This window comes from Cantharellus anzutake (genome assembly GCF_015039405.1).
Source record: "Cantharellus anzutake strain C23 chromosome Unknown EI90scaffold_186, whole genome shotgun sequence".
Classification (NCBI taxonomy): Eukaryota; Fungi; Basidiomycota; class Agaricomycetes; order Cantharellales; family Hydnaceae; genus Cantharellus; species Cantharellus anzutake.
The window spans coordinates 41,663-60,964 of NW_024067136.1; the positions used below are offsets into that span (position 1 = coordinate 41,663).

Genomic DNA, 19,302 nt, shown 5'->3' on the forward strand with positions numbered 1-19,302 from the left:
TAGGAATTGGCGCATGTGAGAACACCAAGCAAACCTACGGTTTGCCGACCCCCACATCATCATCATACCTCCGAATCTTGATGCCCCCGCCCAATCTCGGTGAGGCACTGTTGGAGAATACAACAATTGGTTCCGTTATTAGCCCAGCCTCTGCTACTTAAAGTTCCGTTATCCGACTGTCAATAACATGATTACATATTGACAGCACAGTTATTCTAATATGGGGTCCGACCCTCATTCTCTTTGTTATACAGCGTAGTCGCCGCTGGCATATAGAGAATTTTTTCACTCCCTCTCCCTCGAATCTCTTGCCATACGAGTCTGAGGTGAGAATTGAAGAAATTGCACGTTGCCTGCCTGGACTTACTGTACTCACACGACCAACAACCGGTCACGCGTCACGCAGGCCTTCCGGTCGGTACTTTTGAAAAGTTTGTCACGCATCACATAGGTTTTGCGGTTGCCATGTCCGGTGTCACGCTGTTTGGGTGGGCTCCCAGTGGCTGTGTAGCTTTCAATTCAATTATCCTAATTTGGTAATGCGCTAACATTAAAAGCGGTACATATCCATCTCTTTTTCTAGGTTTCTTGTACGTCTGATTCGTTTACCCCGTCCCAACCCATCACTATCAACCTCGGTCCCAACCACCACACTAACCCCTCCAATAGATTTGGGGTCATAGTCTTCGGCAGCCATCACATCCAGCTGAAGACCACCATCTACCTCAGCAAGCCCATCAGGTAGCGCTTCTCCATCGAGATGGTCATAAACCTCCTCCAACATTACCTCTACACTGTCTTCAGCAACCTCGGAGAATGGTTGCTCATGAACTAATGCAACAGAACTCAGATGAATTCCCCTATCATCAGTGGGAAACTTGCGTGGAGCGGTTATGGCTTGAGCGAGAGTGGGATCTTGATGTGGAAGATTGTTGAGGATGGCTCGTAGTGAAGGGGATGTGAGGCTAGAATGAGATAGATTGAACTCGCCGGAGCGGCACAATTCAAAAGCCTATGTAATACTTTTTAGATATAACTGCGATGTCAGGCTGAAGGTTGTATTTACCTTTTGGATTCGCTGAGGGTTGTTAATTGAGTGGTATGCATCAACCAGAGTAGCAGGGACACGATCCCTTAGCGTGCCAAGCCTTGTATCAAGTGAAATATCGGATGGGCCAGTACCTTGCTGCAACTGGGAGTGGATGTCGCGCACAATAGTAGTTTGCTGAGATTGCTTTACCGCGAGCTTGAGTAAGCGTTGAATACCGACATCGCAGGGTTGCCAAAGACCCGTGCACCCTCCAGGAACATAGTCAAGGATGATCCAGGGATAATTGTCAAAAATCCAAGTCCGGAACTCAAATGACGCATGAACAGACCAGACATCAAGTTGCCAAATGCATTCTTGAACTGGATCAAGTGACAGACGCCCCTTTTCAGCATTAAAGTATGGAACAAGAATGTTTGTGACGAATGATTTCATTGTGTTTAAATTTGCCCAGTAGTTGTCGGTACCAGAGAGCTCAAAGACAAAGCCAAGTCGATCCGCTTCATCGTGGGAAGGGGAGTTCACAGCAGGAAGACTCGCAGAAGTTTTTCCTTTGAATATTGCCTGGAAGGGTAGAAGAATTCCACTTGCTGAGATAGCTACGTTGAGGGTGAACGCGCGCTTCTCATCTCGGCCAAGAGTGGAAACCTGACGCGAGCCTTTCCTTTCGTATGTCAAATTTGAACTTTGTTGGTAAATGACCTGCGTTTGATCGGAATTCACTCGCAGGTTGCTGGGAATGTAATAGTGGTGAATGGAGTAGGCATGACGGAGGAGTGAGGCGTAAAGCTGATAATCAGCGTTGGCAGGGAGCTTCTGGGCAGCACGTGTTGCCCGTCGTAAGCTCCAGTTCAGTTCTGTTGCGAGAAAGTTCCAGATCCACTGTGAGCTTGCAGCGAAGGCACTCCCATCTCTGTTGACTGTTGTCCTGAATATTTCAGGGCGAGTGTGCTGGATATGTGCAACAATCACTCCACGGATCTGGTGCACATCAAGAGCGGCGCCTGCTTTTCGAATACTCAATAGCGTCTGCTTGATCTCCTCGATCGTCTCTGGGTAAGATGCCTACATTACTTGTGTGAGTTAAAACTGACGTTAATGCCAATTGTTCACTCACTAGTACCCCTTTTCGAGTAATTCCACCACCTGGGCAACTCCCCTTCGCAACCTTTGCCAAGACCACAGCTGACCAACATGGCCACGACCCACTCCGATCTATCCACTTCCCAACTACATCTGCCCTCAACAAACGGAATAACTTCCCAGATCTTCGTTGGCACTCTTTCACTATTTCTGTCGGGCTCATCTTCCAGCCAACTTTCTCCACTGCTTCGCTTATGATCGTCCAGAAAATTGGTTGGAACCAATTTGTCGATGATGCTAACCTATGTACCCTTCGTCTACATGCTCGTATAGTCACAGATGATTGGTATGTTGGTTTCCGCTGCTTTTGTTCCTTTAGCCATCGCTGAATCAATTGTTTCGGTCTCGACATCTCCATGACTGGTGCCATTCGGTCTCGGAGTTTCATGATCTATCAACTCACAAGCGTTAGGTATCTTTCTCTGAATGTAAGTTGTGGATACATACATCAATCCTGTCTACTTTCTCTGCTGCGATCTTGGCCCGGAGTCGCTGCTGTCTTGCAGTGGCCAACTCTCGACGCCTCTGATCTTGCCTCATTGCCTTGAGTTGCATGGCCTGCTGCTTATCTTCACATTTCTCTTGTAATCTTTCAAACCCTGCTGACACTTGTACATGATATTCTTCAGGGGTTACGTGGCTGAAGTACCGGAGCAGTCCAGACTCTTCCAGTTGGGAAGTGTCCTGCTGGTGATTTTTCCCCACCACCTTACGACTGAAAGTTGGAGGCCCAAAACAAGAATCCTTCGAGGCCCTGAATGCAATTTGAGATGATTCCTTTGGTGTCGGCATAATGCAAGGTGCATGCTAGGTGACAAATTGGTATGCATGATTAATTTCTCTTCGGGTTGTTCATTTACTCACAGTCTTTTTGTGATGATCGAGGATAATATTTAGAAAACCGACTCTTAGGGGAGTTGAGTTACCACCCATGTGAAGTCTGTACTGAGTTGGGATGAAATGATGTGCTAATGCATTCAGCGCAAAAAAACCGCAAGACGTAACATCATTCTGGTATGCTATTGGGAGTGAAGCGACTCTGAATGATACTGCTTGCATATTTGATCCCAAATAGGACACATCCAACCACCATTGAATGATTTCCATCGCCTCTGCTGTTGCTCTTGATGCGCTAGTACCAGCTTTGTGAAGAGAGTCTGCAAGAAGAACAACGGACTCTTTCGAGTTGATTACAAAAGGAACCCAATGGTTTTGGTTGACGTGTAGGATTCCACCAAGGTGAGTTGCAGCCCCAGATACAAGTTCATTCCCAAGTTGACGGAGCCCTTTGTATGTGGGAAGATGTTTGTATTTGACCAGGCCTGCATTTCGTTGAGAAGCACTTCCAGCAAGAAGTTGCGAGTCAAGTGGGGATATGAGCCGAACCATCGGGTTGATCATTTCCACTTTGCTTTGTAAAATTTCGATATGGTGAAAAATGTCAGTCGTGACCAGGCATGAGATGGAAAGATAACACATCAAGGCACCAATGGCACTCTGTCCTATGCTTGAAAACCCTTGGATTTCCTCATTCCACCGGCACAAAGTAAGTCTACGTTGAGCTGCCTGTATCACAAATTGCTGACCAGGGTCCTTCTTTATTAAATCTTCTGTCTGTTTAAGCGAGTCCTTCCACAGGTTTTGAAGATCCCACAACTGAAAATGAATCCTCCAAATTTCTAGAATGATTATTGGGATACAACTAGAACCAATCTCGACTGAGGTAAGAGGGTTTTCATCATCCATATCCAACTCTGTGATGAGCCCTTCGACATCAAGTCGGCTAGGGCAATCCAATACACGAACATCATTCTCCGAGAATATTTTTGTAGATGGTGGTTTATGGCTGAGGCACGCATTGGGGCTTTTTGTGTGGACCGGAATGGGAGGAAGTTGGAATGCAATGAATTCCCTGATGGACAGGGTTTCGTGAGGAAAGTAGGGTCCGATGAGAAGAGTAGGAAGATTCTTATATGTGATAGCTTCCCCAGTACAAGCAGCAATGCGGTGGGCAAGCGAAAATCCGTCCATAGTATGAAGCAGAAATGAAACACGAGATTGTTTAAATTCAATTATCATTTTCAAATTTTCTCGGATATAACATCGAAAGTCCATCAACACCCGGGCACTTCCGGGGGGGGCTCTTGTCACGCCCTTCTGGCCTCAACCGGTTGGCTGTCACGCATCGTTCAGGCTTTCCGGTTGGATGTCCGGTGTCACGCTCAAGAACCATGCGGTTGTTGGTCGTGTGAGTACAGTACTCCGTGATATCCAAATGAGGTAAACCAGGTGACTGGACAAATGACATAAAATGGACAAGCCTGGTATCGAACCCAGGACCTCTAGCATGCATCCATACACTACTCGCCCGTTATGCCAGGGGGGGGGTACCCCTTCCCTGATGGTTTGGGAGATCACTTGATCCCTTTCTCCAACACTCGCCCTCAATTTGGGGTGTTAGCCTCCAAATTGATGTACCGTGGCTGTCCACCATGAAGGTCAAGTGGATTTTCTTGATGATACTTCAGCAAGCCGTTAGGCCGGCTGGGCTCATAACCTATAGAAAACCATAGGATGAGGCCGGAATAGGGCCGGGGTCGGACCAGATGAGAGTAGATGTCAGAGTCGGGATTACTGTCAGAGGCTGGATTATTGTCGGAGTCGGAGATTGTGGCAGAGGTCTGTTGGAGCGCGCACGCGCGGATATGCGGGCGGAAATATGCGGCGCGTCCGGAAGCGCTGTTCAAGGTTAGCAGAGTGGGATCGCGGCCTCAGCGACTCAGGTGGAGCGCTGTGCCCTGAGCTTGACGTTTGGGGGAGATCCCATATTTACAAACTGACACTTACAGCGGACTTCAAACCAGACTTGTGGGCGGAGCAGACCTGTAGGAGGAGCGCGGACTCCGCGAGCACGGACTCAGAGGGGGGAAGCCCCCTTTGCAGAAGGAGAGACTCAGACCAGACAGGGGGGGTACTCTAGTTGATTTCAGACTGGGGTCCCCGAAAGTATTTACAAGGTATATAAATAGGCAAGAGGGAATATAGAAAGGCCGGTCAGTCCGGCGCGGTCCGGCGCGGAGATAAGCGGGAATTGTCAAACTAAATAAGGACAAGAGCCCGGGAACTGGAAAGGAGGAACAGATCACTAAACAATAAGTGGCAAGGGTTATCGATGAATAACTGAATGAGATCAATAACCTAGTGCCAATAAAGAGGGGATCAAATGCCAATATTGGCAGGGAAGCAAACAATAAATGGCACTCGGCAAGGAATGAATGATAAGCTGCCAAGTGACAAATGGCCAGAGGGAAAGCGGAGGTCAGCGCGCGGCGCCGATACAAGTCCGCAAATAAGCGGGGTCGGTGCGGTGCCGACACAAGTCCGCAAATAGAGGTTGATCTGCCAGCACTGTCACACAAGGACAGCATGAAGGCCAACAGAGGTACAGAGGTGGGCAGAGGGTGCGGAGTGGGCAGAGGGTGCGGAATGCACGGAAGCGGGGCATGGCTGTGACCACATAGCGGGAAGCAATGAGTGTGGTTCAGATGGAGACAAGGCAGGCGTGACTGAATGCTGGGAGCACCAAGGGCTCAGGAACTGGAGGTAAGGTTGGAATACCGGCAGGGTCTAGGTTCTGATTCTTGGCCAAGTCTCACGCAGTAAGGCAGGGGGCCAGACATGGGGTTGGGGGCTGGTTAGGATGGGTTTCGGGTCGGCGGATTCGCCTATCAGCATTGGTTCGCTGCTGACGGAGCCCCGGGATTTGTCGGTCATGACAGTAGACCACTAAATAGAATTGTCGGCACAAATATATGTAAATACATGTTTTGAGGTTGATCTCCAACACACCCTCTCAAACGAAAGAACATGTAATCATTTAACATGAATCCATGATATAATGAAACCGGTGTGAAGAAATTGACTGAAAAATAATGGAATGAAATTGAATGGGAATGGAGTGGTGAAGGGAATGTGGAAGGGTGAAATCATCCAATGGATGCGTGATCAAGGGTGCTAGTCCAATAATCAATGGTGGTTGGTTGTCTTCCAAATCTGAGTCGATGCCATGCCAGGCAGTCGGTGGAGTGAGCCTTCTCAGCAATCCCGGGTGTCCAACTTGTCCAAAGTGTGCATGAGAATTAACACGATATTTGAAAGGGGGGGACCACCCTCTGAATCCACAGTGTTCCATAGTAAGGCAGTAAGGGAGTGGCCCCAATGGTCTGCTGGTGCCAGGTGCAAGGTGGGATTGGGTTGCTGCCTTTGAGCGCGCGCGCGATTGGACCGTGGGAAAATGGAAAAATGGTGACGTGGCAAGGAGGGAATGGGGAAATTAGGAGTTGCATGCCTGTCTAAGGGCTTACAGCGAGGAGAAAGGGGGGTGGTGCCTATTACTGCCTTCCAGGACTTCGAAAGGGAGGGGGTTTGCCACATACAGACTTAATGAGTGAATGCGTGGACTTAGTGGGTGGTTGCCTACATGGACTTATTGCCTACACGGACTTATTGCCTAGACGGATTCTGCAAGTGATTGCCAACATGGACTTAGGAGGGGGTGGGTATAGTGTGTACTAGAAACCCGAGGAAGGCCGATGGACCTCTTAGCCTGTCCATACACTACTCGCCCGTTATGCCAGGGGGGGGTACCCCTTCCCTGATGGTTTGGGAGATCACTTGATCCCTTTCTCCAACAAGAATTTCCTTCATCGTTTTGAGAATCGCTCTGAATGTATTTATTGGTGCAGTTTCACGCGCCATAGGTACAGTAAAATTAACAAATCTCTTGTATGAGTCTGAGTTTAACGCGCCATAGCCCTTTACATTTTAAAACTGGGCTCATAACCTTTTAAAATGTAAAGGGCTATGGCGCGTTAGACTCAGACTCGTACAAGAGATCTGTTAATTGCACTGGGCGCGTTAAACTGCACCAATAAAGACATTCAGAATGATTCTTTAAATGATGAAGGAAATTCTCACTTGTACAAGAGACCTGAGGGAGAGGGGGTGAATCTTTATACGTGAGTTTGCCAGCGGCGACAACAGAGAGAATGAGGGTTGAACCCCCAAATAATTGCATTGCGACGATACTATGTAGAATAACTGCAGTGCTGTCAATAATCACGTTATTGACAGTCGGATGACGGAACTACTCTCCAAGACGCCCTTTCAGCGTCGCCGTCAATGATTCCCATTCCTTCCCTGAAGGACACCTGATAACCCTTCTCGACAATCAATCCTTGCCAAGAACCCTGTGTTCCATGCTCGAACCAAGCACATTGATGTCCGCCACCATTGGATTCGGTGAAGAACATTGGAACTTCAATACATCCCGCTTGGCGATCAAGTGTCCGACATCTTCATAAGGTTGTTCCCTTGGTTAAGTTCGAAAAGTCTCGAGAGGAGTTGGGTTTGCGTCGAGTCACCCATCACTGAGTTGGTGTGTTGAGAGACGGCAACGGTCGACTCGCCGCCACCGTGCTATGATACCCGACCTTCCGTTGTGACGGCGAGACGTCCTATGAGTCTTGTTCGAGTCTGCACTATTGTCCTATCTTATTCAGCATATTTCCGATCGTTCGTTGCTTTATTCATACGCTTTTCTCCTGTTGCACTCGAACAAACGACGCTTAAAAGCACACTTCCGACGCCCTCATTTCTCTTTGCGCTGTTCGCTTGAGGCTGAGGTTCGTCTCTCACTTTTATGATGGTCACTCTTTCACTTACCTCCTCGCTTCTACATAGTCTCGTTTAGTACTACCTGTCTAGTTCGCATGATGATGCTCCGTGTGATCGACAGTGTTGAACTCTGATCCCCAGCCTTAGCTCAATTACTCCAGAATCTCCTGCGGCCTTGGCCATCACGTTGAGGTCATTCCTTCTATTGAAGCATTCACTTCTCTCTGGCGTGTCCCTCATCCGGTGCCCTACGGGCGAGGACGGGGATCACAAATCGCCCTTTATCATGATGTATGCGCCGCAAATAATACTAGTCTCAATGATAAACCTCGTTGTCCATATAGGTTATGAACCAGATTAGATCCTCTTTTACTGATGGTTCCGGCCCCTTGGCTCAACGGATAGTGACTCGAAGCCTTCTCACAACTTACTACCAAGCTCATCCTTTCCTCTCTTGTCCGAGACCTCAGGGTTCTTATCACCGACTCAGCTTGGCGCCCTAACGGAGGGTATTTTGCATGAAGCTTGGTTTCCGACTGCCAACGCCACACCTTATAGGAGACATCGAAACGACTTTCATTCCCAATTACAATCAGGCACGCATGTCAATTATCCCCTGCCATATAATAGCAGCTTGAATAGCTAGCACGGGCGCCCTGAATAGCCGTACAGTTGATTGGACTAGGTGGCAATTGTAAGACATATGGATGCAAAGTAGATACGGAACAAAATGCCTGAAGGTAGATGTTGTTACACGAAAATTGTAGCAAGGACGGGAACAATATGCTTCAAAGTTGGGCATGCAGCCTCGAAACGCAAAATGCCTAGTGGTCATCACACCCAAAGGATTTAAGCCATTTGAAGAGAGATGTCGTCCCAGCTTGTTCCTTCTTCTCTTCATCAATATAGTGGACGTAAAGTGTACCATGTTTCGAGGATAATTCGAGATGATCCCCGTTCCAATCGGATGGAGAATTGAATGCAGACATAGAAGCTGTAAACCCCCCAGCTCGATGAATACGATGGTCGCGTCGAAAGAACAGAAAAGGACGAACTCACGTTGATTCGGAGAAGTAGTTCTCCAATCACCAATGAAACTATTTCCCTTTCCCTTTTCATTGTAGAACGACGTGACTTTAGGAAGGAGGGAAGGGGAGAAGATTATTTTCCCCTTGTGTTCAACCAATCCGTGAAAATCTCTGGGGATATACACTCGAACTTTTCCATGTTTTGAGTACGCATTTAGATGGAATGGCTGCGACGAGGGCCGTAGCTTAAATAAGGAAATTTTATTGATAAGAGGCTGACCATACCCAAGAGGACGAATAATGCAACGTACCAGGTGAACTTGAACCAGACTGTGACGCGATCCAACTTGGAGCGCTGCTCGCTGGCTGATATCACCCTCGGATGATGGGTCAAGTTTCACATTCACATCGACAGTGCCATGGCGAGAAAACACATCCAAGTTCTTTCTTTTCTTGCTTTTCCCTTTCTTAGAACGAGCAAGGAGGGCGGGAGGAGGCTGGAGAGAGGTATCGATAGTCCAACTGTCTTTGATTCCACTGTGCTTCTGATGGATGGTGAGGAAGTTCGTGGGTGGTGTCACGAAAGATGAGGATAGGGTAGCAATGATAGTTTCTGCGTCGGACGACGAACTAGCCAGAGTCTGACTCTGCGATCCCTCTGAGAAATATACCTTTTGTGGGACTGTGGCGGTGGGGGCCGTAGACTCAAGGCCGTATGGGGGAGGAGACAGCTACAGCGTTCAATAGGTCAATAGCTAGACTCAGCGCGCGAGACGGTACAATGACCAACGTTTTGGTGCGCATCAACTTCGGTGGACGAAGCCTCGTCTTTCTCGTTCAAGAGGAACATTATTGAGGGTATGGAGTATCTGGGTGCGTGTGTGACAAAAGTATTTATGGAGTTAGCCTTTGGTGCGGCGCAGCAACTAGGAGGCAGTTCATGGTCCATTCAGTCCCAATTCGGCTTAGTTCAACTTCGAGCCGTTCAGCTGGCTCATTGCTCATTCAAGGGCATTCTTAAGTAACAGCTGCGCTCAATTGCGTAGACGCGCACCAGCCGCATTAATTGAGAACTCGGCCTCAGGGTTGAATTGCTGTGCTCACCCGATAAGCACAGCCACAGCCACTACCAGTAAGTAGCACTCGAAGTGCCGCCCATTCTAGGCAGGTGACCAGCCTCTCCTTTAGCGGGAAGAGACGCCGATCCTCAAAGGGGGAACAGTCATCTTGTTTGCCTTGGTTTCACCTTCCGCGCTGTGCGGATGTCGCCGTCGTGATAGCAATTTCCCTCTCGGCGTTGTTCATGTAGTTCAATTCCTTGAGAACTTGCCGATTCGAGCATTCGCCCATCATGGATGACTGATGAGGATGATCCAATCGTGAGAGAGCGCAGGAAGCCGTAAACCGGATCTTCTTCCCTGTCTCCTATCGACTGCAAACCCATCTTACAAAGACGGGCATGGCTGGGCTGACTTTGGCGTCGACGGTGAAACTTTCTTCAGGTCAGCAGTGCCAGTGAGCGAAATGAGAAGCTTCATCGAGGTGGTTGTGTGTAGGCTTCAAGCTTCCTTTGCTTGGGTTTGGAGTTTTTCAGAATGGAGGGGCCACATGTGTCAGCTCGACTCTGGAGGCGTTGAAAGCTGGGTACCGGTGAGACTGCTGGTTTATCACTCATAGATCCTGTAATCATACGCTGCGTCATAGACATATTGACTCAGCCGTATATTACGCGAATGAACGTGAGGTTGGCGAAGCCATTCGACTCTCCGGTATCAATCGGGAGGAGATTTTCGTCAGTACGTATAGGGGGTCAACGTAAGGTCACCGATGAAACTTGTTTGACGGACGATCTAGCTACGAAGATCCCAATCAATCAACAAGGCTATGAAAGCGCTTTGAAGCTCGTAGACCGATCCTTGGAGAATTTTGGCTTCAGTATGTTCTCAACACAGTACTCCGTGGCCTCATCGGCTGCTGACTTTCGGTTTTCGACTCCAAAGCCTACATCGATCTATATCTAATCCATGCTCCTCTACCTGGGAGTGAAAAGCGCCTTGCTACGTACAAGGCCTTACTTGACGCCCAGAAAGCCGGAAAAATACGTTCTGTGGGTGTCTCGAACTAGTGAGTCCATTGAAAGTGTTGAGATTGGTTACCGATGTGCTTCTCCTATTTCTAAAGTGGTGTACACCATCTTGAAGAGATCCAGAAGGAAGGTCTGCCGGCCCCCACGGTGAATCAGATTGAGGTGTGCCTCATGACATTGATATCTTACATGTGAACCGCCTCGATAACTGATATTTTTTCGCGTATAGGTCCACCCCTTTTGCCAGCAGAAGCCCATCGTCGAGTACTGCAATGAACGCGGAATAGTTGTCGAAGCTTACAGTCCTCTCGTACGCGGCAGAGCCTCCGATCCTACTGTACTCCGTATCGCCAGCGAAGTCGATCGAAGCCCTTTCCAAGTATACCTTCGCTGGTCCCTGCAACGAGGGTGGGTATCCATTTGTAGCCTCTGCTCAACAGCAATATTGTGTGGGTGATACGATAACGTGCTGAAAATTTCTCCAACTACCTTAGATTCGTCCCGTTACCCAAGTCTGCGACGCCATCACGCATCAAGTCCAACGCAGAGGTATACGATTTCGAACTCAGCGAGGCTCAAGTGTCCGCGTTGGACGCTCTCGATCAAGGATCCAAAGGAGCGTTATTGTGGAATCCCGTTGATGCTCCTTGATCGGCATGATGTTCCTGCGAGTCACGGTTCTTGCCATCTGTATAGGGCTCGTTTCTAAGTTCGGAGGTTTGCGTTGATTCTGTGAGGCTCCAGATCTTGACCGGCTTCGCTGCCTCGTGTTCCATGCGTAATAGAATGATCAATGATCAATGGCAGATTTTCAGTTTTAAGTTGCCAAACTCGCTAATTGATGCAGCTTCGCAAACCGACCTCCGAAATCGGCCCTGATGTAGATGCCATTTTCGATCGCCTTGGAGGTAATAAAGATATGGAGTTGCCCCACCATCATTATTTAGGCTCCAAGCTCCAGAGCCAAAGTTCAACCGTGGGTCAGATCGATCGCACAAGATCGCCCACAGGCTGAACCCTCAACGTCATTTTCACACATGAGTGTTTCAAAACGAAAAAGAACATTCTGGATTCGAATTCGTGGGGAACAGAAACAGAGCAAAAGTAACGCTAACATTCGGGAATATTAATACTAGTCTAAAGGGGGAATTGGTGACAGTCTGGTTCTCATAACATCATCGATCGGGGTGAGTCGGAGGGAAATGCTGTAGCAGAGATGAGAAATACCGAGATCCGAAAGTTCAGTGGCATAATGTTCTCGTCAAAATAATGGCTGGGTATGCCCTAAAAGGACACGAGCAACGAGAGATGATGAGAACGGGTGGTTGATCCTGATGGCGATGAGATCCGAACACCCACCAAAATAACCAAATACCTCAGCCAATTAAACAATACTGTTTAGCTAAGAGACTGGGGCCTCTTCACCGAACATTACGGGACCAATTTTCGATTCGCCTCTGCGAAGATATGTAGCGCTCGACATCCTTGGAGTTCCCAACGATTAGCTTTCCGTTATACATGACGCCATTGGAAGGAACTGTTTTGGATCGTTGGGGGGTCGAACGAACAGGAGCGGAGGTTGGCTGGGTCGACCGGCGCACGGGGGCAGGTGCGGCACCGCGGGAGATATTGTAACTATAACCCTTGGTAGGAGATGTGGGAGTATAAATTCGTGGAGAGCCGTGACCTGTTTGGACTCTGATCTGGGGTTGATAGGTCCTTGGTGGGCTTTGGCTTTGATGGCGCTCGTGTGTACGGTAGTCGTATGAGGTGCGAGGGACGGACTTGGATCGGGAAGAACTGCTACGAGGATCTGAATTGGAACGCCGGGGTGGAGGCGGTAGAGTGCCGGGTTCGGGTTTGAGGATGCTGATACTGTTCTTTACTTTTGTCCATAGCGAGGCAGCTCGTTGGTGGCCTGGACGGGCAGGTTGCTGAAAAAAGATGACGTTGAGGATATATATTCCAAGAAAATGGTAAGAATTCAACTCACAGGATCACTCCAATCGATGTCCAACATGTCTTCAAGAAGGAGAAGGGGGAAAGGAGTAAAAGAGAGTGAAGAGGACGAGAAAGAAGAAAAGGTGAACGTGGGCGTTAGAGGGAATGGTACTCGCAAGTGATAAAGGGTTATTATACCTTTCGAGGGTTTTTATCCGTTTTGGGCTTTATGATTTTATAATTGAGGCCGAATGGTAAAAAGCCTCAAGGCGGGCGCCTTCCCGTTCGCGTTAATACCGTGTTTGAACAGCCTTATTGAAGAACGAGGAGAACGCGTGTTCGGGAGATTGATCTTGTAGTAAAATGCTGTGGAGTTCAGTCAGAGGTTGCCGAAGATCTGTTACGACCACGAGTTCGTTGGTAAGCAACAAGACTGGAGCGGGCCAGAACATGCAGCAGCCAGCTTCAAGCGACAAGGCACAGGCTGGGACAAGTGGTGTCTAGTGGTGTTTGGAATATATCGCCTTGGGAACCACCAAAAAAAAAAACGTGTTTCGGGCGGGGCCACAACATACTAATCCAGTCCTTTGATGCTCGGCTGAGCATAGGAAAGCGGGCAAGCTGACGAGAGGGGTTTGTGGAGTATGCGCGCGGTTCATGAGGGTTTACGGTAGCGGCGATCGCAAAGATCCTAAATATTGTGCGTTGATTGTTCTTCGGCGAAGATCCATCGGCTCCGGATGCAAGTCGCCTACAAATTACAATGCAAACAGGCTTGCTTGATGTCGACAAACGCTTGACAAGCGACGATCGGTTACGGCCCAGTTAGGCGCGCTATGGCGCTCTCGTGTGCTACGTAGTCCTTCTACATTTTTCTGGGCCATGATAGAAGGTACTCCTTCGCTGGCGTCCTTCACATTCAGCATCCCCCCGGTTAGATTGCCGGTTCACCGCAGACTCGTACCCAGTCGGAGGAGCTCCGTGGACGCGCAAAATAATAGCTTTTTTACGCAATGTAAATAAACGTTCTCACACTGGTACTCGACTGCTTCCGATGCTAGTCACGTTCCGTACCCAATACAAAAGATCACATGGTACGGAGTTAAACAAATATCCGATCACCTACTCCGAAACTTAGCCCGCGACACTTCGCTCCTCCGACTGGGGCAAAATGTAGGTGGCGATGCATCGGAAACACCCGACTCTCACGCTAAGCCTGAATGAGTTGTACATAGAGGTTGCGCAATGTAATTGTTAGTGTTGACACATGCGGTCATTGTACCCAACCCAACCCATAGAGACTTGGGAGCACCTTGAGGGTTGTGAAATCGACAACCCGGGCATGTGCGGAAATTGACTCTTCATATAATACTTCTGTAGCAATTTGCAGTTGGTGCTTTGTAGTGAAGCGGTACAAGCGTGAGCTGGGGCTATGTAGCCTTTTTGGCTGCGGGTGTTCGATTCCCACTCAGTAAACCTTTTTTTTTGGTCTCAGGAATAATTGTAACATCCCATTTACACTAAGGAGTAAAGAAGGAAAAAAAAAAGGTTTACTGAGTGGGAATCGAACACCCGCAGCCAAAAAGGCTACATAGCCCCAGCTCACGCTTGTACCGCTTCACTACAAAGCACCAACTGCAAATTGCTACAGAAGTATTATATGAAGAGTCAATTTCCGCACATGCCCGGGTTGTCGATTTCACAACCCTCAAGGTGCTCCCAAGTCTCTATGGGTTGGGTTGGGTACAATGACCGCATGTGTCAACACTAACAATTACATTGCGCAACCTCTATGTACAACTCATTCAGGCTTAGCGTGAGAGTCGGGTGTTTCCGATGCATCGCCACCTACATTTTGCCCCAGTCGGAGGAGCGAAGTGTCGCGGGCTAAGTTTCGGAGTAGGTGATCGGATATTTGTTTAACTCCGTACCATGTGATCTTTTGTATTGGGTACGGAACGTGACTAGCATCGGAAGCAGTCGAGTACCAGTGTGAGAACGTTTATTTACATTGCGTAAAAAAGCTATTATTTTGCGCGTCCACGGAGCTCCTCCGACTGGGTACGAGTCTGGGTTCACCGGCATTATTTGCAACATTCCGGAACTGTCGCCGGAACCACCTGATCAATAGAAAAGCGTCGGAGTTGGGCCTGATTCCACTGCCCGCGATGCTTCCAGCACATTCCATTCCCTCGCAGATCTCGCCACACAATCTCAATCTGGCATCACTGATGCGAGCACGTTCCGCATCACACGACGCCGAATCAGTTCCGGAACGTCATGTGATTTCAATGAATTCATTGACAAACGCACACGTCCCCGCGCTGTGTTTGCGTTTTGCGATCAAGTACCCCAACAAAACCTTTTGATGCATGGGCGGCCTCCTGTAACTTACGGGCGTCTTGGAAGGAAGCGCGCCAATGAGGCGTCAACTCGACGCCAATCACACGCGCCATCAAGCGAGGCGGACAATCATAATCATGCCGCTGGCATGTCACCGCTGACGCCAAAAAAGGTGGTTCCTGAGACGAGGGTCTATGTCGAGATCCTCACCCCAAGTCCTCCGAGCGCAAAGAAGCAGGTGTCTAACACAAGTCCCTCGTCCCCCTATGATGTTCCGAGGCACGCATACAAGCCACTACGCCCAGCCCACGAAGACAGCAGCAGTGATGACCCTCTTAGACTCATGCCTTCCCCAAAGAAGAGGAGGCGAGCTGATTCTCGTTCTGGACCTGAAACATCTCCATTGCACAGCGTGACGCACAAGACTAAGCGTCCTAAATCAATTCCCGAGCGCGATCCCTCCTGTGAGTCAATTAGCTGGTCATGTATTCATGGCTATCGAATAAACTAAATTACATCCAAGCTATTTCCCCTTTCCGCAGAAGCCCTTCACCATTTGGGCCGTCGAATACAACGTTCACTGCGATGCCGACATCTCCTAGCGCCCTAGAACCCCTATCGAACCCGCCACCTGCCATTAAAGGGTCTAAACAAGAGGATACATACGATAGGCGAACACCGGAGCCTAAATCTAAATCTATTCCCTCTGCATCATCATCAAATGCAGTTGCCTTACCTGGCTCCCCATCCAGAGTTAAAGATCTTTCACGATTATTCGAAAGTATCGATATCCCTGTTCATGGAATCTCACACTCGCCAGCCCGAAGTGGGGTGTCGGGCCCTGCACCCGGAACCCCGGCCAAGCACAGGATGCTGCGTCGCGCAGTGACACTATCTGAAGCCGTGCCATCCCCAGTCACTTCCATGAATTCGCCCGGGCGTCCGAGCACACATCCTTCCCTTAATTCAAGCCCTTCACGCCCGCTTGGTCTTCCCGGGACCGTCTCCTTACCGAATATTTCACTCCGCATAGATGAGAATCCCACTCTCCCGTCCATCCGGCCTTCTGTACCACCCTCGAACGACACTGGGTCTGCCTCTGCTGAGGCTCTTCCGCCACCAACTCGACCTAGCGTCCGAACCTACTCAGCCTCCCGATCATTTCTTGCTCCTATCCGTCTCTCATCTAATACAAACGATGAAGAAAATCAACCTCAATCCCAGCCACAACCCTTCACGCTAGATCCCGAATCCCAAGAGCTTTTCCACGAGTCGTATGCTGAGATGCGGAAACGGCTGCGTGTAGATGCTTCTTCGGATGATGGGATCGACGAGGGTTTGATGGGTCCTCTGGACCTGAAAAGTATAAGCGAGTTGAGAGACAAAGGCGAGAACAGGCGGTTCTTAGATGAAATGGGATACTTGCTGGAGGGGATGAATCCAGAAATGACCGTTTCCGTCAAGCGACTAAGGTAAGAGATTGCTGTGAATCTGATCCTGGCTACTAACACTATCCTTCACCAGTGTTATCAAGCTTCTAGATAATATGTGCTCCCTAGAATTTGTTCGGAGGGCTGCCTCAGCTGACGCCATCGGATCAGCATGGACTATATTGCGAAAATCGAACGATGCAGGGGACAAGGTACGAGCATCCTAAGATTACCTTTTCCACTCAGTAATGACTCTTTTCTAGATATTAGATGTATGTCTCGTCATTTTCGCTGCGTTAGTGGCCAGAGAAGCAAGACCTACGGACCTCCTTGCTTCAGAATCGGACGTTGGCGAACATTTGGGGATGGTCGTGCAGTGGCCCCACGACGTCGATCCATTTGGTTTCTTTGTGGGGAATGGACGATCTGAGGATGCCAGACTGCTGAAGATCGGGAAGCCCGAACGGGTGCTGGTCAGTCGTCTGTCAGACCCCTCCTTCGAGAACTTTAGTGCTTAAGCGCTTCTTCATCCTAAAGATCCAGCAATTACGCTCCTTCGTTAGGAAAGGGAAACTCCTCTCGGAGGATAGTTATGTGAGTGCTGTTGCCACTGAGTTTGGTTGGCCCGATGCTGAGGCATTTGTTTCTCCCCCCCCCCAGATCACGATCCGACAACTAGCGTCCCAGGCCCTGTTCAAAATGCGATCCCATCATGTGGCCGTCTTCCCATATATAATAGCTTCGCTGAAACTCGAGCTACCTCTGTTGACTTCGCGGGTCGACGGTTATACGAAGGGTCTCGAACTTCTCCCATCCACTTCGTTTAACACTCCTAGCCTAGAGCACGTGGACAATTGCCTGTGCGTTTTGGAAAGCAAGCTCCTGGAATTTCAGAGTGTTTCGGAAACGGAAATTATTCAATCCGACTTGTTATCGGTGCAAAAGGAATTTGTCGAAGGTCTCCCAGCGACGTTGCTAGTGTGCCAGATTCTCAGTCTGGAAGAGAGGGAAGATTTTTTTGATGGTGTGTAATGATCGACTCCTTAGTTTGTGCCAAGGACTAACGTCTGAGTGATAGGTACACACCTGATGATCAGCTGCTTAAGAACCTTGGTGAATTTTATGGAATTGGGATTTAACTGGCGGACACCGATCTTGTCGAACAATCTTACTGTTCCTGCATGTTTGCGCATCATTTCGTCTTATGCGGCGAAATCGACGGCTGTTGGACAAGATGATGATGCAGCGAACAAGCTTGACATTCTTTGCATGGCGCTGGCGCTGATCACTAGTCTAGTACAAGGAGGGGGTAATGGTCCAGAGCTCATTTCTTCTTCATGTGAGTAGGTCGCGATTCATTATCCGTTATTTTCACTGAAGAAGTTGTATCATCAAAGTGGTCGACCCTGAATGTGCCCTGGCTCGGTCATGTCTACGAGGTTGTCGGTGTCGCGCCAGGATCAGTGGGTTGCAATGCGTCGTTAACCTGTATGTCGACCAGACAAAGGAAAGCGCCGAACTGGTGAGTGGGTCCTTTCGTAATCCCCGAAGCAATTCAGCTCAGTCGATATGGCACATTCCAGGGCAGTGCCGAAGCCAACTTCTTGAAAGGTCACTTGGCTGTCCTACTTGCCCTTCTTTGCTCAAATGACGGCACGGGCTCATTCGAGAAGATCATCGATCTCCTCCCTGGTGGATCGCGACCCTCGAAGCTTCAATCTTGGATCGATGCTGTCACTGAATTTACGTTCCTCTATGCGGACCTCACCACACGATTTGCGAAAGCTATTCAAGCTTCTCACTTGGAGCATACGCCGGAAGAGGGAGTTGACACCGAGGACGATGAACAGCCATCATCCTCATCCAAGCTGGACCAGGCGACCTATTCTACTAATAGTCTGTTGCGAATGCAGCGGGAGTCGCAAGGTCAGATGAAAGGTGTTGAGCTTGCGCGTAGTGTCCTTCATACATTACAGCAGTTTCAGATGGCGACTTGATAAATCTTTGATGAATCTTCGAGTGTATTATTGTTTGTACCAGCCGTTTTTCTGCTTTTCTGTCACATGCATCAAAATCTGGATTCAAACGTGGAGTTGCACCGTAATAGAGGGCCAACGGCCTTACGTTTTCCTTATAGACTTTCTCAGGATCCAAGAGCAGTTAGAAATTCTGGCCACATCGTACCCTCACGCACAAGGCAACCTGGTACCACCAAGTCATCATCTTTAGTTATTTCCTGTGAAGAAGAACGCATCTAGTAAACGCCTGACCTTGTTTTGTGATTACCACAAGTACCAGGCTACTTAATTTTGTTATGATCAAACTGAATGGCTGAGCTTAATTAAGCTCCCATGAGGTGGCCATTTGCCACTGATTGCACTTTCCCACGAATCTGATTTCCTTTGTAAACAGATCGTCTGAGCAGCCTGAAGCTCTGCAGGTCAAATATCCAGAATAAAACAAACAAACAAACAAGCTTCGCAAGCCCCTTGCACACCGCAGTATCATACGCCTAACCCTTCTACTAAAGTTCAAGGTTCGTTTCAGCTGGATCTCTCACACGCTTTCTATGGTCCTTCAATCCCACTACATTCTTATTTGCTGCTT

The 19,302-nt window shown here is 48.8% G+C and overlaps 3 protein-coding genes across 3 annotated transcripts; 2 read left to right on the top strand and 1 right to left on the bottom strand.

Annotated features, from left to right (window-relative positions):
- Positions 1-10,354: 10,354 nt before the first annotated feature.
- EI90DRAFT_3137316 (Aldo/keto reductase) lies at positions 10,355-11,632 on the top strand (the record flags this gene model as incomplete). The annotated part of the gene is made up of 8 exons (XM_039064844.1): positions 10,355-10,397; positions 10,452-10,545; positions 10,600-10,691; positions 10,750-10,830; positions 10,896-11,019; positions 11,077-11,143; positions 11,211-11,389; positions 11,476-11,632. The coding sequence occupies 8 exons, from the start codon at positions 10,355-10,357 to the stop codon at positions 11,630-11,632; spliced, it is 837 nt and encodes a 278-aa protein (XP_038908050.1).
- Positions 11,633-12,402: 770 nt separating this feature from the next.
- Positions 12,403-13,001, bottom strand: EI90DRAFT_3022965 (uncharacterized protein; the record flags this gene model as incomplete). Its single annotated transcript, XM_039057838.1, has 2 exons — positions 12,403-12,915; positions 12,975-13,001. 2 exons carry the CDS (start codon positions 12,999-13,001, stop codon positions 12,403-12,405), a joined length of 540 nt encoding a protein of 179 aa, XP_038908051.1.
- Positions 13,002-15,532: 2,531 nt separating this feature from the next.
- EI90DRAFT_658901 (uncharacterized protein) lies at positions 15,533-18,825 on the top strand. Its single transcript, XM_039067921.1, has 9 exons — positions 15,533-15,729; positions 15,808-16,737; positions 16,790-16,907; positions 16,959-17,168; positions 17,233-17,289; positions 17,356-17,719; positions 17,774-18,034; positions 18,093-18,217; positions 18,279-18,825. The coding sequence occupies exons 2-9, from the start codon at positions 15,851-15,853 to the stop codon at positions 18,690-18,692; spliced, it is 2,436 nt and encodes an 811-aa protein (XP_038908052.1). The 5' UTR covers positions 15,533-15,729; positions 15,808-15,850; the 3' UTR covers positions 18,693-18,825.
- The last annotated feature ends 477 nt before the right edge of the window (positions 18,826-19,302 follow it).

Bases quoted from the DNA above. Each gene is read 5' to 3' on its own strand.
- EI90DRAFT_658901 (XM_039067921.1), top strand. From the start codon at position 15,851: ATGCCGACATCTCCTAGCGCCCTAGAACCCCTATCGAACCCGCCACCT. The intron at 16,908-16,958 runs GTACGAGCATCC...ACTCTTTTCTAG, and splicing joins CGAACGATGCAGGGGACAAG to ATATTAGATGTATGTCTCGT. The intron at 18,035-18,092 runs GTGAGTAGGTCG...GTATCATCAAAG, and splicing joins AGAGCTCATTTCTTCTTCAT to TGGTCGACCCTGAATGTGCC.